The following is a 25,283-nucleotide window of genomic DNA, read 5'->3' on the forward strand; positions in this document are numbered from 1 at the left end:
ACCACTGGGAGAGCCCAGTCCACTTGAGTTCCTATGGTATCAGTCTTGACACACACACACACACACACACACACACACACACACACACACACACACACACACACAACCTCACTCCATCTCCTCGGTCTTGTTCCTGGGTGCTGTCTGTGTCTCAGGGGGAATGTAAACAGACAGTTAGCTTATCGCTAGTTCCAAGGTTAGCCTGAGCAGCATCAGGAAGAGCCTTATCTGTCGGGAGACGAGGATCCTGCGCTGTTCTTCCTTTTGTCCGACACGCAGCTGAACAGCACTTAGGATGCACTCAGAGGCCTCGCAAGCCTGAGCATCTTATGGAGATAGTGAGCAGACAGGTGCCGTTTATTTTTGTAACATTTCACAGTAAGGTGCACAAATTCTTGAGTAGTTATAAGGGATGAAGAAAGGAACAAATATGCAAGTAACTATTTAACTTGCTAGTTAAGCCACTTGTTAGCTAGTTAAGCGAATGATTAGCTTCTAGATACTCTTAGCAGGGATACTGGATTTTTTTTCCTGCAACTGTGCAAATTTCTTTCATAGAAATGTTATATAACACAAAGTTTTAGCTACTTCACCATCAACGACAGTGATATCAAGAAGTAACTGTTAGCATCTTTTGCACACAAAGTCTTATGAACCATGTACCTTTCAGATCAAGGCCAACAAAAATATATATTTTTCGCCACCCTCATGTGCCAACTGTGCACATTTCTTGGCTAGAAATCTTATAAGATGCTTCAACAGAATTAGGAGCAGAGATATACTGGATTTTTTGTCTCCTTAATGCGGCGACTGTGCAATTTTCCTCAGGAGAAATGTTATATCAAATTCTTGGGACTAAAAGTGTAAAGCTACATTTAAGAAAGTGTTGCAAAATTTTAGCTCCTTGGTAATTTGACAGTCAACGAAAACAGAAGTTGCTTTTCTCAGTTTCTAAAAACTTAACACAACACAGAAAAACACCACATTATGGGTGATGTGATTTGCAGATGTTAAGAGCTGTACCCGACTCAAAATCTTGTCAGACCAGATTTAAAGTCCTTCTTTAAAAATAAATTGCCAGATTTTTTGATCAGGGTTTGGTGGGATTTTCAGGGTAACAGTGCTGTTCATGTAATATCCTCTAGTAAACAAGCCACTAAAGCCTAGATTATACTTCCAAACAAACGCCCTCCAAGCTAATTTGTGGTAGCTACGCTAACAACAAATTGGTAATATACAATAACATTTTTTGCTGACACAAGATAGTGAACAAAAGCCAGAGACTATATTGTATTAAGTTTGTCTTTGCTGCAAATTCAACAATTCTATGCAGAAAGGGTAACCCTACAAATGTTACATTCATACACATTAAAAAGATGTCAAATTTTTTTTTTACCAAAAGTAGATTACAAATGTGTCTCTGTTTGTGTTTTCTAGCTGACTTTGGAGACTTCACTCAGTTCATGTCTCAGGACTTCCTCAGGGAGTACGTGCTCTTCCCAGTGGTGAGTCCTCGAACCTTCACTGTTCAAATATGTGTGTGTGTGTGTGTGTGTGTGTTTGCGTTGCCTCGAGGCACACATTCTTGTATCACCTGTGTACCTCCTCCCTCTGCGTACCTGATTGACAGGCAGAAAACAGAAGAAGAACAAGCGTGAGTGTGAGTGACAGAACGGGCTGAGATAAAGATCGAGTGCCAAACTTTGCCAAACTTCAGGTCACAACCTAAAATGTTCTGAACAGAACACGGTGCAAACATCAAGAAAAAGTAACATGTACAATTTGGAACATAAAACAGGAAACTGGAGATGGAAATGTGGCCTGTCACTGTGATTTTTTTCATACAAACCCGACACGTCCTGTACCGTTTCAGATGCCCTCTAGGGTTTCAGTGGACTGTGCAAACTTGTTATGATATAGTGAGAAACTTAACATAACACTCTGCAAACTTGATCATTGCTGCAATGTACTTTTATAATGAAATAAAAACATTTCATACACATTTTAAAGGACATCTGTATAATATATTTATGGTAATAACTTATAAAATGACCATGAAATGACATCAGATATTAAGGAAACAGCTGAAGTGTCCCCGTTTAAAATTTCTTTTCCGGGCCATAACTTGTGTTATTGTTTTCCTGTTTCATGTTAATTAGAGTTCATAAGGGCCTGTTTATGTGTTGTAAGAAATCTTTTAGAAGAAGTAGATGTTTATAACTGTTAAATTGAGGAGTGGGGTTTTTTTTTTCAGGATACAGAAATCTACGTTCATTTTGTCTGTAGCGGTGTAGACAGTAGTTCAAGGGAGACACGACCACAGGACATGAAGAAAAAGTTGCAATTCATTCACACTGATCCTCCGTCACCTGTTGCTTCTCATTCCTTTCTTTTCCTGTCACCCTTCTCCTCCTTCTCCTTCTCCTTTTCTCTCTCAGAACTGGCCTAATGCAGAGGAGGTGCTGGAGGAGTGGACCCAGAAAGTCGCTGAGGAGCACAAGAGTCACTGGTACTGTCAGCTGATGAATGTTGATCTTATCTAAGAGCGAATCCCGTTGTTTTTTTCCAGAATAAGGGCAAGAACTATAATATTTAGTGCCTGTAAACGGTAGTCAGTGAGTTACCAAGTGTCCGGCACTGAATGTGTCTGTACGTTCCAGTCGAATGCAGACCGCTGAAGCAGAGCTGCTGTACATCAAGGAGGTGGAGAAGCTGGACGGCTTTGGACAGGAGAGCTTTCCTGCTAAGGTAGATACATTATATATTCTCCTCACCTCCTACAAACACACACACACACACACACACACACACACACCTCCAGAGAAGACTTTACTTATGATATTAATTCCTCCTTCTCAGGACAACTACACCAATGACATTTTCATCGGTGTGTCCTTCATCGGGGTGTTTGTGAAACACAGAAATGGCAGATCCATCATGCTCCACAAGTAAGTCTCTCATCATGTTTATTTGGGTCATAATGATATTAAAAAACTCAATGTATGATAATACCAAAAATAAAGAGTTCACAGTACAATAATACTATTAAACTTTAAATATATGGCACTTTTTTTAACACAGTCATAAAGTTCTTCACAAAGAGATAAAACAATAAAACAAAATAAACTGTATAAATAGCATGACATGAGATTAAAGTCAGAAAAGTACTAATAGATGAGGCAGACCTAATCTTAGCAGGTAATATATGTGTATACCTAAAGTTTGGGCTGCAAAAGCTTGTTCCCCCGCAGTAACCAGTCGGGCTCTGGGGACGACCAGACAGCCAGTATCAGCTGATCTGAGAGGACGCCCAGGCTAATAAGGGGTTAGAAGAGCCTTGATATAGTTTGAGGCCTGGTCATGTAGAGTCTTTAATGGTTAACAGTAAAAATCAATACGAAAGTGCGCAGGAGTTGAATGAAGGAAAGCAGTGATCTCATTCTCTTGATCCGGTGATAATCCCACCAGCAGCATTTTTTGGACTAATTGCAGGCGATGGAGGAGGCAGGCCTGAGAAATACTCAACTGGAGAAAAAAAAAAAAAGCGTGGACAATCCTGTGTAAATCCTCAAAAGTATTAGAATGACCTAATTTTAGATATTAAGTTAAGTTGAAAAAGAGAAACATGACTGGTCAAACCTCTCACCAAAGAAAAATGGCACCTTGGAAAAATTCTGATGTGTACAGCGTTTTTGTTAGTGCAAACTTTGTTTTTCCTTTTTAACTTAAAGTGATTTTGTTTTTCTTTTTTAATAAAATAAAAGTAGCTAGGCATGACCTGACCATATGCAAAAAAATGACACGAATTATCTTTGGAGATAAATATTTGAATTATGTATGTACAACTGCAAAATAACAACAATGCAGCAGTGAACAGCAGTCCACTTATTAAATAAAATAAAAATAATAAATAAATATCTGTGTTTGTAGCTTGTATGACTTTAGGCTCCATTTTTGATCATCAAGTAGTGAGTGGAATATGCAAGAAAGTATTCAGAATTTTGTTGTGTGGGAAAATTCAACCCTTTGCATGCATTTGTGTGTGTGTGTGTGTGTGTGTGTGTGTGTTTCCACTTGTGTGTGACAGGTGGAAGGACATCGGCACCATAGCGCACAACAAGTCAGCCATCACAGTGGAGATAACAAGCAGAGACGACACCATCGTTTTTCACATGGTGAGTGTTGTGTCTGCAGGTGGTCTCAGCACACACACACACACACACACACACACACACTGAGGCTTTACACAAGGTTTCCAGTGGGAAGTCAAACAAAAAAGAAAATGCACAAACACATTCCCAGATATCGCTGCACAGACACAAATACAGGTCTTGACTTCTATAAATACAACTGTGTTCATGTAAAATATAAATGTTTTCTTTTTTTTTCTCTGTGTTTGTATCTGCAGGAGGACATGGAAATGGCCAAGTACATCGCTCGCCTTTTCACGGCCAGACACAAATTCTACAAACAGAACAAGATCTGTGCAGAGTGAGTCTCGAGGCCACCAGGGAGGCCGTAATGAAGGCCGTTAAAACACTTTTCCTACACAGTATGGAGAAAAGTAAAGAGAATATAAAAAAAATATTTGGTATTATCTCTCTTCTGTTTTCTAAAATTTAAAATTCAATTTTTAATTAGAGTCGGCCAACCCTTTTGAAGGTTAGAGGGATATTTCAAGTTTTTTATTGTCCGTACCTACAGTAGATGACGTTCACCCGCCCACAGTTTGGAGAAGTGTAAGCTTTATTTAAAATATTTTCACAGTTCAACCTTTTCCTTCAAACAGCGTTTTCTGACCAGAAACCGCCATTATATAAACCAAATATCAAATACCACTCTCTACAAAGCTACCAGACTCCATTGGCAAAAACAGTAATTTTACCTCGTAAAAAAATATGTGTGTTGCTGGTTTACAGCTGCCTTGATCACTTAGTTGTAGTGCTGTTGTGTGACTTAGGTGAAAAGGCTGTCCGACATCGAGGTAAAGCACCGAAAATATTCAAAATGTAGCATAGATAGTTGATTTTGATCTTTAAATCTGTTTTGCTGCTGACTCTGTCCCTTGCTGTCGTAGAACCCCACTTCAAAAAAACCCAAACTATCCCTTTAAGATGAATTTAGTGTATTTGAATCATCTCCTATGTTTTCACCTGCTGCGTTTGTTCCTCTTTAGGCCGACTCACTCACCTGCACCCATCAGGAGGAGACCCACCTGGACCCACCGCATCCCTCTGGTACTGTCAGAATCATTTTCTTGCTTTGATATGGTTCAGTATCAGCGGTTACCGCTCAGTGGTTTGACACAGTCCTGTTTATTATTGCCTCTGGCCTTTATAAATGAGACGAGAAGCCAGAGGAGACGGCAGGGAAGACAGAAACGGCCGTGGTTAGAGATTTGACCCCGTTCTCCCACTCAGGGCAGCTCTTAATTGTGCCATGGAGTCTTGGTTTTAACGTGCGTTGGTGGTGTGGTGGGTGTTGTTGGAAAGTTTGCAAGGGTGTTGCTTGGTTCTGATTTCCGGTGCGACAATGAAGGCAGTGATTTTGTGCGTCTCCCTCCCTGCTGGCCAGACAATGGCTAGGCTAAATGTGGCACAATAGCTGTTCAGTCAGTCCACTGTGGAGCGCTCGGATGTCTGTCTGCAGAACCGCAGGCACTGGCGTTTGACAGCTCTGCGGCCCGGGACTGGATCTGGGTCAGTCACAGTCACCTGTTGTTTAGATGTACGACAGAAATACAGTGAAGTGACGGCTTTACTTTGCAATGCAAAGAAAATTAAAGCTGTTGAACATCATTATCAATTAGGAAAGATTGCAATGTGACATTTAGGCCGGGCTGCACCAGCAAGGATTTATTTTTAAGCCTGGCTGAATTTAAAGCTCTCTTCAAACCAAAACTTTAAACTCCAAAATGTGATCTAGTTTCCATTAAACTTAAACTTGATGAGATTTAACTCATAAAAATACCTGCCTTTGTGATAGGTTAACCAAAATAATCAAGTTCATCAAAGACAGTGAGTAGGCTAACTTTTATTTTAATTAACTTTTTTTGCTTGCTAGCAAACAAAGTAACATTTTGTTAATTCTTTAACTGGCTAATCAATACATATTTTTGCCTTTTAACTTGCTAGCCAACAAAGTAGCCTGACATTTTAGCATGCTAGCAAGCAATATAAAGTTTTTTTTTAACCTTTTACCTAGCAAACAATGTAGCATTTTTGCTAGCAGACAATATCATGTTTTTGTTTTGTTTTACTTTTAGCTTGCTAACAAACAAAATAGCCTAATGTTTTTAACCTTTTAGTAAGCTAGCAAACAAGATAAAGTTTTATTTGTTTGGGTTTCTTTGGCTTTCTGGCTAGCGCACCAGAGCTCTGCTTAATTTTGATTTTGATTGGATTTAGTCATTTTAAACCTAGTTTTGTTAAACTCTGATTAGACCTAATCTGTGTTGGTCCAACCCAGCCTCAGAGGTTGTTTCTGTATGTGCAGATCATGATGATATGTGACTTCGAGGCATAATTCAGATTATTTAAAGTGGGGTTGTATGACGTACTCATCCATAGTCAGTGTGTTAACTACAGTAGATGGCAGTTGACAGTTTGGAGAAGCAGAGAGGAGCTCCACCACAGAAGCAAAGCACAGCACTAAAAGGTATTTTAGCCACTCACAAAAGGATAATTTAAACAAATAAATATCAGTTTCAGTTTACAGTGTATTTAGAATATTTCCACTGTGTTACTTTGCTGTCTGACAACCTTTTCTAACGAGAAACTGCTGTTAATATAAGCCAGATGTTGCTCTCTCTAGCTCAACCAAATTACACTGGCAAAATCAGTAATTTTTCCTTGCCAAGCACAGGAGTTGCTGGTGTATCACTGCCTTGATCGGATGATTTGTTTGTCTTACTGTGCGACTTTAGTGAATCCAAACTAAACTTTTGAAACTCAGAAGTCACACAATAACACAAACAAACTCACATGTTGAGCAGCGATAGACCAGCATTCTGACTGCGTTCTGTGACGTAAAATTTCAGATTTTGCTAATGGAGTTTGGTTGAAGCAGAGAGAGCGATATTTGCTTTATATAATGTAAGTTTCCCATCGGAAAAGGTTGTCTGACAGCAAGGTAAAGCGGTGAAAATATTCTAAATATTGTGTACACTTCAGCTGATATTGGTTACTCTGTTGTTGACCTTGTCCACAGCCGTACACTGTTATCTTCCATGCTGGTACTCCTGCTGCTTCTCCAAACTGCGGACGTGTCCACCTCCATCCACTGTAGCTAATAGACTGACTATCCATAAGTACCTCACACAACCCCGGTTCAAATAATCCGAACTATCCCTTTAATGGAGTATAACAATTAATTGCATCTTCTTAACTGTGTTGCATTAAATGTGTTTGTTCATTCAGCCGAGGCCTCAGTCCTGTAACTTCCAGTCAATGCATTCCCAGTACGGAGAGCATTATCAGGACACACAGAGCTCTCAAGGTAAAACCACACACACACACACACACACACACACACACACACACACACACACACACACACGCAGACACATTTAGAGTAAGCTTCTTCCCCTTCAGCTCACTGCTTTGACCACAATGTGATTTAAGCTCTCAGCCTCCCTGATAATAACTGAAGCATTTGAATGGAGCTAATTGTGTCTTTTCCGTCAGGCGTGTGACTCACAGCCCCGTTCGTATTTTAACAATCTCCCCGCCAATTAGAGCCCGATGTTTTGGGGTGCCGAAGAGTGACTTCATTTGTGCTCCGCTCTTTCATTGACTTGTTCACACACTCGGTCTGCCTTATAATCCAAAGAGGCTCCACTCGCGTCGGCTCAACAGTAAAACGGAGCGAGTGGAAAAAACATTCAGGGTGTGCTGCTCTGCGTGGGTGTGAGATCATTCTGTAGTGTGACCTCAGGCATCACACTGTGTGGATGGCGATTATGTATGTCTGCCTGCTTGTGGGCTTGAGATAGTTTCACACGAGAGACTTTTTAGTTTGTTGAGTGAAGAGGAATAACATGCATACCGCTGTCTCCTTCATTGTGGTGGGAAGAAAATATCCATTCTATCCTGTTCCAAGCTGATACTACTACAACTACAACTGCTGCTGCTGCTGCTGGGAGGACACTCTCAGAAGTTTTTCTATGTTGGTTGGTGCTGCAGTGCAATCAGACACAAACAAAGATCATTTTTTTCCACATCAGAAACACCTTGAGGGTGCTGGAAGTACTGTTCAGCAACAGCTAAAGAAATAAACCAAACACTAAGAAAACACCAGTCCATCTCATATCTAGAGTTGCCCTGATACCAATACCAGTGTCAGAAACATCCTCAGATCCTGCTTAAAATGCTTTCTGTAACGGTGAGTAAGCAAGTACGTGCATCGATCTAGTAACGCTAGGGCTGAACAATTAATTGAAATTTTATCTAAATTGCAACATGGTCTACTGCGGTTTTCAAATCGCAGGAGGTGCAATATTTGATAAAAATCCAATTTTTGTTTGTAAAATTATTGTGGTGCTGCAGAGATGTGCTGGTCTACACATCAGATTCTGCAGACTTCAGACAGTGTCTCTGTAGGGCTGCAACTGATTATTTTTATTATCAATTAATTAATTTTTTTATGATTAATTGATTCGTTGTTTGGTCCATAAAATATCAGAAAATGGTGAAAAATGTTGTTTTCACATGTTTGGACCTATTTTTCAACTAGTCATCAATCTGGTAATACATTTTCGACTAACTGATCAGTTGTTTGGTCCATAAAATGTTAGAAAATATTGATCAGTGTTTCCCAAAGCCCAAGATGACGTCCTCAAATGCCTTGTTTTGTCCACAGCTCAAAGATATTCAGTTTACTGTCAGAGCAGAGAAAGAAACTAGAAAATATTCACATTTAAGAAGCTGGAATCAGAGAAAAAAACAAAAACAAATCCAAACTGATTAATAGATTATTAAAATAGCTGCAAACTTGCCAAGCCCCAAATACCACATAATTTATATTCAACAAAACATAAACTTTTTTTGCTCCCATTTTTCATAAATTGAATTAAAAATCTTAGGAACTTCACACAGGGCTACAGATATTTTTTTTTTCCCGGGAGGGAGAAGTCATGACTCACCCTTCCCAAACTCTGATTGGTTAGTTCTTGTTCCGTCTGTTGGTTAGGCTGGTTAGGTTTAGTTATGACAAGTGATTGGATAAACATGGGTTTAAACAAATTTGGGAGCAAATTTAGAGAGAAATAAACCTTTGTGTGCACAGACGAGGTCTTCATTTATTTTTTTTTTTACTTAAACTCATGACAAATGGGACCCCAGTCCAGTGTGCCATTTTCTCCCCCAGGATGGCAGAGTCATGTTTTATGGAATTTATTCTCTGTACGTATTTGTTGATTTGACTTGATTTAACTCCAGCAATGATAGAAATCATATCATACCCACACAGGATAAGTAGAAAAATAATCTTTACAGCTCTAAACATCTATGTGTTCTTAAATATCTATGGGTTCATCATGGTTTGTATTCTGTTGCACTTTCTTTATTTAAAGAAAAACTATTTTAACACTTTGTAGAGATGTATAAAGATACACCATACAACAAAAATCCAAACCTGTAAAATCCTTTTTCTTTCTTTCTTCCTCCCTCTTCTGATCTTTAGACAGTATCTTCCACGACGACCCCTACTACAAGTCAGAGACCAGTCTGGACCGCTGCCCGGTGGACTTTCCCTTCCGTAACGGCACCGTGCCCAATGGCAGCATGTACAGCAGCCCCAGCCTGAGCTCCCTCAATCACTCCCAGACCTTCGTCCAGCCCTCGCCCATGTCCTCCAACCTCAGCATCCCCGGCAGTGAGCTCATGCGCCCCGACTACATCCCCAGCCACCGCCACAGCGCCATCATCGCTCCGTCCTACCGGCCCACGCCCGAGTACGATGCTGTCATGCGGCAGAAGCGGCGCATGCTCCCCGCACACCACGACCTCCACAGCCAATCGCTGCGCAGCCTAAACATCAGTAATGCGTGTGCGTACCGCCAGCCTGAGGCACTGGTGTACAGCCAGCCGGAGATGAGGGAGAAGGGCCCTTATCATGGCCTGGGGCCCAGCCCGGGACCGTACACACCACAGGTAGGGGTGGAGGCTCTGTGCTCTTGCTCGTCTACAACCTCATTTCCAAAAAACCAAACAAGTCTAACAAATGCAACAAAGATCTGAAACACGGGGGGTGACATCAAGGCATGACGATGAGCTGACACAGATAAACACAAGGACTAAAAATGCAAGCAACTAATCAGACACAGGTGATACAAAGACAGGACGTAAAGAAAAAGACACGTGAGGGAGGACCAGGACTGAAAAATAAAACCCAAAACTGTAACAGACCTTGTGTAAAACCTGGCAGCACCAAAACTTCTACATACCTTTCAGAATCGGATGTGACGGCTAGCTATGCCATGTCGTAACTTTTTTGAAACGTGTTGCAGGCATCAAATTCAGAATGAGTGAATATTTACAAAAACATCAAGTTTATTCATTAGAACATTAAATACCCTTGTATACTCTTTGTATTGTATCAAATGCAAGTTGAAAAGTGTTTGCAAATCATTTCACACAAAGTCATGTCATGACTTTTTCATAATTGCAGTTGTGCGTCTCACACTGTTTTGTCACTGTTCACCTTGCAGATCAGCTACAGTAAGCCCGTGTCCCATGGCCCTCATCAGGGAGGGCCAGCCAGCAGCCAGGGCCCCTGTCACTCACCCTGCGTCAATGGAGGCGGAGGCAGCGGCGGCGTCGGAGGTGTCGGGAGCTCCATCTCTCACACCGTCAGCACGCCTGAGCTGGCGAACACCAAACAGCAGGGGAACAACGCGGGGAGCTACGCCGCTACAGCTAACATGCTGAGAAACCACATGTCGCGCCCTCCTCCGCCTTACCCTTCCAGCTCCTTCCGCCCGGCCACCAGCACGCCAGACCTGGCCAGCCACCGCCACCGCTGCATAGGCGGCAGCAGTCCGGAGCTGGTCACCCGCATGGTGCAGCTGTCGGTCAAGACCTTCCAGCCGGACAGCTCGGCTGTGGTGCACCAGTCCCTGCAGGAGGTCAGCGAGCCGTTAACAGCGGCCGCTAAGCACCGCTCCACCCTGGGCAAGAGACACAGCATGGAGGTGATCAGCAGCATGAGAGGAGGCGGAGGAGGGATGGAGGGCATGGTGATGAAGGGCATGAACGCTCCCCTTCATCGGAGGAACACTCTCAGAGAACATGTGATGCCTCCTCAGCCTCAGTCCATTCCTCAACCCCAGCCCCAAACCCCTCAGCCCCAACCCCAGCCGCAGCCTCCACCTCCACCTCAGCAGCCGCAGGAGCTGCCCATGCAGATGCCTGCCCAGAAAGCACCCGAGGCCGCTGCGGCGCCGCCCGGGCCGGTGGCCTACCAGCATCAAAAGACTCTCTCCAATGCTACCATGCTCATACACAGCAGTGAGAGTGAGGAGGAGGAGGAGGAAGAGGAGGAGGAGGAGAGGCCTGAGCTGGATGTTCAGATCCCAGGTCTCAACGAGGACATCAGCATCAGCGCTCAGCTACAGGCTGCTCTGGCCAAGCTGCCGAACAAACCCCCTCCAGAGTACCCCGGTCCTCCCAGACCTCCCAGCAACACTCAGATCCGCACCCACACCCACAATCACAACCACACCCACCACCACAACCACAATCAAGGACCCCAGAGCAACCAGGGGCCGATGGACCCAAACCAAGCCCAAGGTCGGGCGCTCAAAGCTGGGCAGAGCCCCGGTGGGCCTGGAGGCGGCGGTGGCGGCGGCGGTGGTGGTGGTGCAGGTGGTGGTGGGACACTGACCCGAGGGGACCAGGGTGGGGTGAACGGAGCGGTTTTAGGTCCATCCATTTCAGAGCCGGACCTGACCAGTGTGAAGGAGAGGGTGAGGAAGGAGCCGGTCAAAGAGAGGCCGGTGTCGGAGATGTTCTCCTTAGAGGACAGCATCGTGGAGAGGGAGATCGCTCAGAGGGTAAGACAGTCATCCAGTAATCCAGTTCCCTGACACCCCTTAATTTATAGTTTATTTCATGGCTAGCGCCAACATATTTTTGTTTGTTTAGATGACCAGGTTGATCATTTATCACCCAAACATGGGTGCTTTCCAGATGTGAAGACTTTCTGCTTTTCTCTGTATTTTTTAATTTTATATGGTAAAGTTTTGTAATGTTTAAAGAAGATCTTTAAGTTTTGGACTGAATTTGAATTTCTCAGCTTGGGCTCAGAGAACTTTTTGTGGGCATTTTTCATTATTCATTTTTATAGACCAGTGGTTCCCAACCTTCTTTCTCAGAAATACCCCCATGGCCCAGGCTAATGCATTGACAAACCCCCTCATTGATTCCTTCCTATCATATTCCAAATATATAAACAATCAATATTTAGGTGGGTTTGGTCAGCAGTCATATTACCACAGCTTGGAATTAAGATGAATGTTCCAACCCTTTATCTATTTAACCATTTATCAGTTACTTCAAGCTAACTGTTTTAACCATTTATCCATTACTTTTAGCCAACAGTTTTAACAGTTTATCTGTTAGCTAACTACTTCAACAGGTTATCCATTAGCTAACTTAGCTAATTATTTTAAGAATCTAGCCATTACTTTTAGCCAATTATTTTAACAGTTTATCCATTACTTTTAGCTAACTGTTTTAACTGTTTATCCATTTATGTTTAAACAGTGTAATTACTTTTAGCTAACTAACCATTCACTAATTGCTTCCAGCTAACGTTTTAAACAGTTTATCAATTACTTTTAAATAATCAACAGGATATTTGATAAAATTCATGAAAAATAACTGTCAGTTGTCACTCTGCTCTTATGCATTAATTGCATTAATCAACATAAACATAGTATCAATAGGCTTGATCGTGTCATATTGTATATTTGTGATTTATGACGAGGTTTGTACCCGAACTTTAAACAAGAAGTCAACTTATGACATATGAAAGTAATTCAACAGCATCGCATCATCTTGTACTGGACAACAGACTTTTCGCTGTACTGGTACAGTTTTAAACATTTCAGTCTGTTGTTTGTGGCTGGTTTCATAGCTCCTGATTAGCAGTAATCCGGGGTTCAGCACCTGAGAGGGTAGCACTAGGCTCTGAGTCCCCCCAGGCAGCTAAAACCCTTATAAATCCCTCAGATTATTCTTCGGGTTGGGTGTTTCTGTGTAGGTCGGCTCTCTGTTAAGGCACAAACATTTGACACAGCACCAGGTATAAGTTAAATCATATAATCGCCTCACTTAGTTACTATAAAGCTCAACCTGGTGTGGACGTTACTTCAGTCAGCCCAACCTGAATTTAATTTAGTGTCTAAAACTCTGAAAGCTGTTAACCCTCATCTAAACCAGCTGGTTTATCTCATACCTAGAGGTACCCCGGTGACCCCCCAAGCTGTTGTTTTGACTGGGGATGAGGGAGGTTGAGAGGTGAAGGGTGGAGCTGTCCTGGAGGTTTAATAGCATCAGAGATTAGGAGAGGTAATCCGTGGCGGAAGGAGGGACCGTGCGATGTGGGTCAGAGTTTGGCAAGAGAGGGAAAAACGACAGGGCGACAGAGGGAGCGTGTGTTCTGTGAGGAAAAGGAGGCCAAAGAGGTAGGTGGGAAATTAAAAAAAAGGGCTGGAAGAATGACAAATATGTGAGGAAGGACAAAAGGAAGATGAAAGCAGGGCGAAGTGAGATGGATAAGAAACTGCAAGTCCGCTCTTAATAGGCTTTGTGAACGGGACTTCACACCTTTGAAACGAATGCGAGGGGATTGGTACGGCCAGGTTTTCCCTACAAACCGCACGCACACGCACACACGCACAGATTCTCCCCGCCCACTTGTTCTTCACATGTGCGCGCCTCGTTGTTTTGAGGCTTGTCAGTGAGACTTGCGATGCTGCCGGTACCTGTAACCATGACACCGGGATTTTCCTCTCTCTTGAAGACGCTGGAGAGACAGAAGATGTCCGTGGACTCCTCCATGAAGAGGCCGCTGATGATGGCCGCCCTCAACGGCCTCTACGTGGCCCGGATGCCTGTCCCCGAGAGTCCCGCAGAGGACGGCGCCAAGGCTGCCACCGACGAGCGGGTAAGATGTTCTCTCCTACTGTAGAAAACATAAGAGGATAAGTTTTTTTTTTAGAAGTGTGTGATATTGGTTAATAGATTATGGTGTTCAATTTTTTGTTTTTTGTTGCTGCCACAGTACAGTATATCTTATTTTACTGAAATCTTCTGGGATGTATTTTAATATGATAATTATATAATGATAACAAACAATAACACATTTATTTATATAGCACCTTTAAAGTGCTTTGCTTTAAAGCAAAATAAATACCCAGGAAGCAATAACAGAAAGTCAAGTTAAAAGCAAAGTTAAAAAAAAGTTTAAAAAACTAAAAGTAGCAGTAGAATAAATCAGAATATCAATCCTAATATTAAAGAATTAAATATTTTATTTTGTAAGGATACTGTTACTGACTGCTGCATTGTTTTTGTGTCACATTTGTAGAGACTTAATTCAAACGTTCAGTTTTTTTTGCACATGGTTAAGTCATAGCTGGCTGCTTTTATTTTGTTTCATTTAAGAGAGAAAGAATAAACACTTTAAGGTGAAAGTAAAAACAAATTTTTATTCAAACACAAAATGCTGTACGCAAAAATATTAATATGTCTTATTTAAGTGCTTCCCCCATTTAATCTAAAAAATGTCAAGCAATAGAAAGCAATAAAAAAATACATAAACAAAAAAATAGAAATATAGATACATTTAAAACTAAATAAATAATAAATAACATGCTTAAATTAATAAATAAATTGGAAGATAAAATGGGGGAAGTTAATAAGTAGGGCACATTCATTTATTTATTTTTAATTTTGGCAGATTCGGGCCTCCATAACATACAACCATATAAAAAAGAAAAGTTAAAATTCAGTGCGAGAAAAAGCAAAGTCCTCTAAGAAGATATCTGAAATATTGTTCTGAGAGAAAACAGTCTAAATATTTAGACTCGCTGGCAGCGATAAAGGAAGCTTGGCTGCAGACTGTCGCTGTAAAACTCTGATAATTACGCTGTTTAATGCATTTCTTCTCACAAATACTGTCTGCTGGCTCCGTTTTTTTGAGTGCGGAGGTGTGAAACCAGGCCTTTGTCCCGACTGTTGCTAAGCTAACGGGGGCAAGCCCTAAGTGGGCTGTGGAACGCGTGGCACGGCGGTGCTTATCGCCTCTAGGCCCGTCGGTATGCGAAGAATGTGACCCGAGAGCGAGTGCGAGAGTGAGCCACACAGAAAGAGCGATAGAAAGAGAGGGATGCTGCCCTCTCAAACATGACTGGCCTAATAAACACGAGCCCCCCCACCGGGATGAATACCACCGCTGCACATTCTGCTCTTTTACAGCTGTGTTGATGCATTATGCATACTCTGAGGTCTTTGATATTGAAGTCAGTGTTGAGCGGCGAGCGATGACGGCAGTTCAGAAATGTGGACGTATATTCTAATGAGATTTCTGGATTCTCCTGGTCTGAATGGTCTCTTAGGTATGATGGAATGTAAACGAATAAAAGCCCCTCGGGGACTGAAAGAGAAACCTCTGAATGATGCGTTGCCCGGAATTCAATGACTAACACCCCCCTCCTCTCCTCTTCCTCCTCCTCCTCCTCCTCCTCTCTGCTTCTTTCTTTTCTCTCCGTCAGTGTAAGACCTTGGAGTTGAAGCTGGAAGAGGAGCGGGTCTTCACCGAGTACGAGCAGGTCCCCAAGAAGAGGGCAGACTGTGTTCTCACCACAGCGACTCTGCCCGAAAACACGGAGCGCAACCGTTTCCGTGACGTGGTCCCGTACGAAGAGAACCGGGTCGAGCTGGTGCCCAACAAGGAGAACAACACGGGATACATCAACGCCTCGCATATCAAGGTGCGCTCCGGGGGTCAAGGATGGAAGTGTGAAAAGGAATTCAAGGGATGATTATAGCTCCCACCTTTATGTAATCCTGACTTTTATATAACGTGTGACGCTTTCACTCTATTTACTCATGAAACGTGGGAGTTATTTTTACATAAATACATTATATCATCCATTAATCCCCTCACTTCTACAATATGGTAGTTCTACTACAAGGGGTCACATTAAAACTAACAAAAACATTGAAGAAAACAAGTTCAAGTTGTTTTCTTCAATGTTTTTGTTTTTTTATTGATGAGAAACTGTGAGAAAAAAAGAGTGACACAAGCAAGATAGACACAATAAATATACAGCACATACAGGCATTGTGTCTGTATAATAATGACATATAGTACAGGACATAGTGTTAATATTTTTGTTTATGTCTGATGTTATTTGTTGTAATTATTATATCAAATTATATGATAATACCATAATTATCATTATATTAAAAACAAGATAGGATAATAATATCAATTATTAGAAACAGAATTTAGATGGTAGGATGGAAATAAGAACATCATATGTATATAAATGTATAGGCTCTTACAGAAACATGGCACAATGCTTAAATAATGCAGTGAAAAACATTACAAAAGTAATTTAACATAAGTTGGACACTTCTGCAGTCTGAAAAAGATGTAGGCTGAAGCTACGGCTTATAACGCCCACTCTTTTAACAGCACATCACACTTAGCAAAGTCAGATGAAACAACATAATACAAACAGAAAACAGGCAGACAAAGACGAGCAAAATGACAACAAAGACGAGAAAAACTCACACACTGTTAGTTCCTGTACCGTCTTTCTATGTCAGTGCTACAATCTGATCATCCATGTTCATATTTGATCAGTATGTAATAATATATCATTAATATCAATGTTGCAGCGACGAGGGAAACAGTTTAAAGAACTAAAAGGTTCTTTCTGATCGCCTTTCGTTGTTATCTGCGTTTCCACCTCAGTCTAAAGACCCGTGAAGATTAGGAGAAAATTAGTCTGCTGACGTGTGAAAAAGCGGCGGCTGTTTTAAGTCAGTTTTGAATATGACTTTAACATCAACTCTTCATCTGTTGCATGCTGTTTTTGTTTTTTTCAAACTGGTTTGCTGCTGCAGATTTTTAAAAATGGCGGCAGAAAAAAAAAAAAAAAATGCTGCTGTTGCTCGACCGATCAGAAGTTATCAGGACTGCAGCCTCCACCGCCAGTTCCTGTACAACCCCATGTGCCGGGACTTTTGGTCGGGGTGAAAAATGTCCCTGGAACTTAATTTAGACCCTGGTCTCTGCGGTGGAAATGCACCGAGTTCCTCCAATGGTTCCTAGTCCCTGTGGAAAGTTCCTGTGGTGGAAACTTGGTTTCCATTACACTTTGTCACATATTATTTTTATCAATACACCAACTTTTCCACCTCAGCCAAGTGTATTATTGTTTTGCTGCAATTTCAAAACAGCACAGATGACTAACATGAGCTAACGATGCTCCTCTGTTCTCATTTAGTTCTTTATATTTACATAGCAGCACAATTCACCACACAGTCATCGCACAGTCTGACGTAACTGAGGTTGATATTATACAGTCTGACACCACGCTGCTACCAAGAGTTCATCAGATCTATTTCACACAGTGTGACAGATAATTAACTTATAAGACTGTTGTTGTTTCACAGTCTGAAAACCTTCAAACCACATCAACATGTTCAGCTGTAAATTAGTTAAAGACATGAAAACAGAAACAAGTTTATCCAGTTCTAAATATTTGTGTCAAATCTCTCTATAAATATGAATTATTTTTCATATTCTTTTAAATAAAACAGTTTAATTTTGCTTGTTGTATGTTTTTAATTAACTTATGGAACTCACAATATTCAATTATTACACTGAGTTAAGTTTGTGCAAGAAGATGATACACCCAGCATCCAGAAGTAGGAAGTAACTAAGTACAAATACTTAGTTACCGTACTTAAGTAGAGTTTTCAGGTGTCTGTACTTTACTTGAGTGTTAATTTTTTCTGGCAACTTTTTACTTTTGTTCACAACATGTTAACACAAATCTTTGTATTTTATACTCCTTAAGTTACTTTAGTTTTAACTCGTTTAAATAGAATTATTGATGATTTGTGTTTTGTGTCGTCGTGCGCCACCTTCCAAACTTCAAGACTGATTTAAAAAAGATGAGTCCTTGCTGTGTCCATCAGCGCATGTGTGAGCACGACAGACGTAACGAGACAAAATCGTTAGAGACATAATGAGATGAAAAAGATGTAACAAGACAAATTAGATGTAAAAGATGTAACATGATGAAAACAAATTAAAAGACGAAACAGAGAGCGAGAGAGACTGGACTGCAAAGAAAAGGTGAGGTTCAGTTAACTTTGCACAGAAACACTTTTTACTTTTATATTTTGAGTACATTTCAGTACTTTTACACTTTTGCTTGAGTAAAAAAGTTGTACCAGTACTTCTCCTTTCACCGCAGACTTTTTTTTACTTCTGCTAATATCATGAAAGTCTGGATTTTAAATCAAACTTAATCATCTGTCAGTTTCCAGTGTGAACCGATATATAGAGGAAAAGAATAATGCTGACTGGTAAAACAGTCACATTTAAAGTGCTTTATAAGATTCAAGTTTATGTGTACGGCTGTTAGTCACAGTTACAGACTCGAAGTGCTTTGCAACACCCACATCATGCAACATAAATTAAAACAAAGAGCATAAACTTGATGCATTCAGCTCTGTGCTGCTCTTTGTTGTGGTCGGTCCTAAGCAGCGGAGCAGAGGATGAAAGGCAGCTGTTGGAGGCTGTTTGGGCCTTTAAGCTCACAGAGCTCGTGGAATTCCCAAAGAATGTGGTCCAAACTCCAAACCCTCTTAAGTCAACCTGAGCTGCTCTCACTAGCCCCTCTATTCATGCTTAGCTGCAAACTGTGTGTGCGCACAAGCCTGTGTGTATGCATGAGTTTGCATTTCGTGTGCACGCACCGAGTCGCCGCCTATCACGGTGTAACCCTCTTACTTCCCCCCCGTCATTTAAGGTAGCTGCTGCGGAACAAAAGGCCTTGTTTATTCCCCGTCCGCCTCTTAATACAGTGTTTACAGTCACGAGGCGGCCCGAGGAATTAGCTGCTCGTTATGTAATGGCACTCTGAAGTCTATGAGTGTGTCGAAGATGGGAAGTTTTTTAGTGCTGCTGTGTGACGCCTTGTGATTATTAATGAGGGGAAACAGAAGAAAGCTAAAGAAGAGACGCTGGTAGTTTTATAAATGAGGGGAAAGACTCAAACTGTGGATGAAGATGATGTTTATACTGCCCTCCAGTGGTGGAGGAGATCACTGTGAATTACCACATTTGATTAAAGGGACAGTTTGGATTATTTGAAGTGGGATTGTATGAAGTGCAATCAGTGTATTATCTACAAGCGGAGAGGTGAGGTTGACCAGATGTTCTGAATTTTTTTAGGACAGTCGCATAATAGTGAAAGATATGAACAACATAAATACATTAAAACATTCTGATCAAATCACTGATGTTGGCTGTAAACTCCTGCTTTTAGTTATTAAAGAATGTCCTGTCTGTTTTTGTGAAATACATGAGTATTATCGATTTGTTTTTACTTGTTTATTGCACCGATCAGGCTGTCATAAATAAGGGACTGTTGATGTTCGACCTGTTTTAAACCAGATCACAGAGATTGTAGCCAACACCACAGGAGGAATTTGTGATAAAAATATCTAAAATTGTGTTTGCAAACTCCTACAGCTGCATGCGTTTTGTAAACACAGCCAGGACACTGGGCTTCATAATAATTATAACAGTTTATCAGAGTTAGAGTCTGATTTTACTCTAAATGATTCTATAGCCAGTCTTATCTGGTCACCCGAAGAGAGAAGCACCAGCACAGAATCTAAGCTATGTCCTGCTGTGGACAGGGTCAGCACGGTTCAGAGAGGGCGATATTTAGCTCATATATCAGCAATTTCCTGTCAGAAAAGTCTTTCTGATGGCAATTTAAAGCAGTGAAAATATTCTAAAAATAGCGTACACTTAAACTAGTATTGCTTTTTTTATGTAGACCTTTTTTAAGAGGCTAAAATACCTTTTGTTGTTGACCCTGTTCACAGCAGTATATTGCTTTCCTTCCATGCTGGTGTCTCCCTGTGCGTCTCCTTACTCAGGGTTATCAGTCGGCATCTACTGTTCAAGTGGAAATTAAGTTATTTCTGGCTTACACATTTTTTATTTAATTTAAATGTGCTTGTTAAAATGCAAATATGTTTGTTTACCCATGTGTTGACTAACTCTTTGCACTGTGATTTCCATGTGCACTAATTGATTCTGTTTGTGTGTTTGTGTGTGTGTTTGTGTTTTCCCAGGTGATGATCAGAGGGGAGGAGTGGCACTACATTGCCACCCAGGGCCCGCTAGCCAACACCTGTGCCGACTTCTGGCAGATGGTCTGGGAGCAGGGGGTCAACGTCATCGCCATGGTTACTGCTGAGGAGGTACACACACATGCATATGCACACACACACGGCACACGCAGATGTGGGTATTTTTCAGCTGCCGACAGCTGGCGTCCGTCTGCATGCGAGAAACGGGACGAATGTTGAATGTCCCTCATCTTTTTCTTCTCTTTTCTTCTTCTCTCATCCGTCCAATCAGGAGGGTGGCAGGTCCAAGAGTCACCGCTACTGGCCCAAACTGGGCTCCAAACACAACTCGGCCACTCACGGCAAGTTCAAGGTGACCACGAAGTTCCGCACCGACTCGGGCTGCTACGCCACCACGGGGTTAAAGGTCAAACACCTGCTGTCTGGACAGGAGAGGACGGTCTGGCACCTGCAGTACACGGACTGGCCGGAGCAGGGCTGTCCCGAATATGTCCAGGGATTCCTCGGTGAGTGGCACCGTGGTATCATCATCATCATCATCATCAGATTGTGTGGATCACAAGACATAACAGGAAGCTGTTATATAAGTTAAACAAGGAGAGTGATATATATATAGAATAAAGTTGATTCCCTTAAAGAAACCACACACTCTGAAAATGTGTTATTATACAACAAGCGAGTGAGCAGTGAACTACGTTAAAGAAACTGTCAGACATCTTACCTGTGTCTCTGTCTTCTGTCCTGCAGCCTACTTAGAGGAGATCCAGTCTGTGAGGAGACACACTAACTCCATGCTGGACACCTCAAAGAGCCTCAATCCACCTGTGGTGGTGCACTGCAGCGCCGGGGTGGGTCGCACCGGAGTGGTCATCCTCACCGAGCTCATGATCAGCTGCCTGGAGCACAATGAGGTGGGTGGACGGCGAGCTCACGGGGTCAAAGGTTGCACATTCAAGTGTCTAACTGGGCTGCAATTAAATCATGTTAAACTCCCACATGCTTTGATGCATAGTTTAAAGCTACAACAACTAGTTACAACATAACTAGGTATGAAGTCTTAATTTAACACTGATGCCTCTGCATGACCTACATGAGATAACAAGACCAACCAAGAGAAGAATTTTTATGTAGTTATTGTTAAAGCCTGCCACTGGGTCAGATTCTCTGTGAAAACTGATGTAACAAGCCTGTGTTTCCATTTTCACAGGCAAAGTTACAATGAGTCATATAGAAGTCAGTTAAAAAGAAGCAGGAAGAGATTTTTCTTTGGAGACATTTAGTGTTTTAAAAAGTTTTAACTCAGTCTGTTTAAGCAGAGGGAATTACAGAGAGTCAAAGTGAATGAAAACAGATGTTAAATGCAACATTTTGTTCATTAAAGCTAAATTACAAGATACTTCTAACTCAGGATTACAAGTTCATTGTTTTGTCCTGTAGTTTTGTACATTTCTTTCCCAGTTGACCCTTCCTAAGTCCCGCCCCTTTTTGCTCTGTGCTCCAATAACGGTTCAGCAAGGCAGGCACCTCGGTCAGCTTTCTCCTTTTCCTGTTTCCTGTTCTTAAATATGCTATGTGCTGGGTTTGTCTGTGTTGCAAATTGTAGCAAAATGCTAGCTAACTAGCTAGCTAATTAACTGTAGATTCAGATTGGCTGGCTAGTTAGCTTGTTTTTTGCTAATATTGGTTATCTAATGTAACTAGCGAGCTAATGATGTAGATTAGTTCGCTAGTTAACTAGTTTTTTTTAACATGAGCTGTGTGATCATACATGTTGCCTTAACAAACCCCCAGTAACATCTTTTAAACATCTTTAAAATCAGACTTTCTTTTCAACATAGTCGAGCTTAGCACACAGTGTATCTAAGTACAGGAAAGGGGAAAAGGAGAAAGTTGACCAAAGTTCCAAAAGGGGCGGGACTTAGCAAGGGTCAATTATGAAAGCTAATAAAGTAAAGTAAACTTTTACAGTTTCTTAGGTCTTTTATTTTGTAAGGCAGCTGTGGGAGAGTTCTTTAAAGCTACACTGTATTTGTAAAACATCATATACACTTTCATGTATGTGTCAAGAGAGGAACCAGGTTAATGGACTTTTAATGTGACTATTGAATTTCCCTTCTTTTCTCTTTTTATTTCTAATTTTTTTTTTGTCTCCTTGCACGCCCCCCCCCCTCTTCAGCCGGTGGAGGTGCCCACCATGTTGTCAGGGCTGAGGCAGCAGAGGATGCTGATGGTGCAGACCATCTCCCAGTACAAGTTCGTCTACCAGGTCCTCATCCAGTTCCTCAAGAACTCCCGTCTCATCTGACCCCGGGGACCCCGACCGCTTGACTTCACGCGACGCGGCAGAACGGCACCGGATAACGACAACGGTACTTCAGATTAGCTCGAGGACTGTGCAGCAGATGACAGGATGATGGCTGACGGTTGGTTGGAAGCAGACGACAGAGATTCGTGTTGAGTTTTCTATGTGGCAGTTTATGGAGATTCTAGTGGATTTTCATACAAACTCACCTCAAGGGAGGAAAAGATTCACGTAGGCCTGTGCAGAAACCGACGACCATTTCTCCTAATCAGATTCTTCCCCCCCCCCTGGGTTTTATTCTCGGACCTGGTCTGTTTGTGTGTTTCCTCCATGCAGGTCAGGTGAATAAGCAGCTTGTTTTTCCTGTAGAGGTGTGAATGTGTGTGTCTGTCCCCGTGTGTTCTTGAGACTGGATGGATTGCCTGCCTGCTACATTTCTCATTTACTATCCAGCCGTGACTAGAAGCGGCACTGTGCTGCATGAACAGTAGGTGGCAGCAGTATTATTACTATTTTCAACACTCTGAAAGAGTTTGCCAAACAAAAAGTATTCTTTAAAATCACTGTTCTAAAATGTTCCTTTATTTTTAACAGAGTATTGATTAATACAGCAGATATTTACTTCAACATTGTAACAAATGTTTTTATTTATTTCTATCAAGATCGTGGTCACCTTTGCCACTGAGCGGAGGAGCGTTGACAAACATGTCGATCCTTGCCCTGTCAACTTTTTTTTTTACTCTCATCTTTTTGTCTTAATTTTTACTATATTTTTCAGAAAGCTTTTCTTGTTAAAATCGAAAGGATCGCTCACATTTTCCCTTTCTCTCGATACATTTCTATCAAGAACTGTCCTCCACATGCAACACCAAATCCAAAAAAAGGTGGGACGTTGTGTAAAACATAAATAAAAACAGAATTCAATGATTTTTTAAAACACTTTTTGACCTATATCCAATTTAATACAGTGCAAAGACAAGATAAGTGTGTATTTACAAGAAAACAATGAAATTTAATAGTTTGAACATTACATAGCTTGTCTTTGTGCTGTATTCAGTTGAATACAAGTTGAAAAGTATTTGCAAATCATTGTATTCTGTTTTTATTTGTTTTACACAACATCCCAACTTCCTGGACTTGCACACACAAAGTATATTTTGCCTACATCTTTTTTTGTTTCGTGAATCACAGCTGCTTGTGATCAAGTGTTTCTTATCACACTTCTTACCTAAAAGCATTTCAAAAATCTAAAAGGTGTTTGTCCAATGAATTGGAGATAATTTATACTTATTCTTTCATTGTTTGCATATGAGAATTGTGTCCTTAAACAGCAAATACTGTATATACTGTATCATCGTGCCTTATTGAAACATGAAACAAGGAAAAGCCGCCTAGCTGGGTCTGAAAAACTAAATTCCTTTGTTTAACCTCCAAAGATGAAATCTTTAAATCAGTATTTTAATAGTTTGTGTTTTGTTATAAGAACAACTTTAACATTTCAGATCTTTTTACCTGTTGCTCAGGTAAGAATTTGGCAGTAGGATAATACTGATATCTTGATTTATTTTTGAAGGATATTAGTATGAAATTGCCAAAAAAAAAAAGGCAGCCGTTTCTAATATTCTGATCCAAACCCAACAGACAACTATGCTGCCATGTTCCTAGATCCTGTTTATGAAATTACATTCTGAAGAATTTCCTTTTACATGTTACGTTAAACTTTTTTTTTTATTTTTCTGAATCGTAATGCAAAGCCAGCCATGTCCAAAGTAACTTTGTACATAATGGGCATGTGAGAAAAGATTTCTACAAATGTTTTATATAGTTTTCTTTTTTTTTTTTGACTTGGTACCCTAAAAATACCGCAACATAATAAACTATGCATGCGTTTTTATATTTCAATGTATATATTCTCAAGTAAGTATAAGCTTTATGCTCTCTTGACATATAAGTGTTTTGTTGCACTTCTGTTCTCTTTGTGACAGTATTTTTCTCACACGGCATTCCACTCTTTGTTTATATTTAATTTTTCCCCTTCATCTTTTTTTTTTTTTTTGCAAAACTCCCAAATACCTTTCAAAATATGTGTACATATGTTTTGTATATGCGTTTTCAGTGCATCATGAAGCTTACATTTTGTTTTTCTCTCCCCAGACATGTATGAAGCTGTCGTACTTGCTTATTATGCAATAAAGCCTTATTTTCTTTACAGCTGTGGCCATGAATTCATTTATTTGGACGTGTCTGAATTATTTTCTTTTACTTGGTGATACTGCGTGTGTGCTGAAGAGGGGTTTTCTCGCAGTCCTGGAGACATTAATTAGCGCCGAACACTCACGTGAGGCGTTAATGCAAACACAGCGCTCCATCCGTCCCGGCCCTCCATTGTGACTCAGGCACATTCTGCAGCTTTAATAGGCCCCTTGTGGTGTGGCAGCTGTCCTGATTGGCTGATGGGGATTTTGTTGCGTTGAACCCCCCCCGCACGCTTATGTAAACAACTCAACTCTGACTGACGACAGGGACCAGCTGACGTGTCAGTCACAAACCAAAACAAACATGAG

General features: G+C 41.2%; 1 protein-coding gene across 1 annotated transcript in view; it reads left to right on the plus strand.

Annotated features, from left to right (window-relative positions):
- LOC146314594 (tyrosine-protein phosphatase non-receptor type 14-like) overlaps positions 1 to 24,930 on the plus strand; it is a 65,780-nt gene extending 40,850 nt beyond the window's left edge. The window contains exons 5-20 of the mRNA XM_084738143.1: positions 1,438 to 1,505; positions 2,439 to 2,509; positions 2,661 to 2,748; positions 2,860 to 2,948; positions 4,088 to 4,175; positions 4,409 to 4,491; positions 5,177 to 5,237; positions 7,419 to 7,497; positions 9,682 to 10,151; positions 10,709 to 12,052; positions 14,026 to 14,169; positions 15,779 to 15,997; positions 20,400 to 20,528; positions 20,689 to 20,923; positions 21,165 to 21,328; positions 22,594 to 24,930. Coding sequence (XP_084594269.1) covers positions 1,438 to 1,505; positions 2,439 to 2,509; positions 2,661 to 2,748; positions 2,860 to 2,948; positions 4,088 to 4,175; positions 4,409 to 4,491; positions 5,177 to 5,237; positions 7,419 to 7,497; positions 9,682 to 10,151; positions 10,709 to 12,052; positions 14,026 to 14,169; positions 15,779 to 15,997; positions 20,400 to 20,528; positions 20,689 to 20,923; positions 21,165 to 21,328; positions 22,594 to 22,722 — 3,461 coding nt within the window. The 3' untranslated portion in view covers positions 22,723 to 24,930. The remainder of the gene's footprint in view (positions 1 to 1,437; positions 1,506 to 2,438; positions 2,510 to 2,660; positions 2,749 to 2,859; positions 2,949 to 4,087; positions 4,176 to 4,408; positions 4,492 to 5,176; positions 5,238 to 7,418; positions 7,498 to 9,681; positions 10,152 to 10,708; positions 12,053 to 14,025; positions 14,170 to 15,778; positions 15,998 to 20,399; positions 20,529 to 20,688; positions 20,924 to 21,164; positions 21,329 to 22,593) is intronic.
- Positions 24,931 to 25,283: the final 353 nt, after the last annotated feature.

This window comes from Lutjanus erythropterus, chromosome 15, assembly GCF_056507025.1.
Source record: "Lutjanus erythropterus isolate fLutEry1 chromosome 15, fLutEry1.hap2, whole genome shotgun sequence".
NCBI classification, from domain to species: domain Eukaryota; kingdom Metazoa; phylum Chordata; class Actinopteri; order Lutjaniformes; family Lutjanidae; genus Lutjanus; species Lutjanus erythropterus.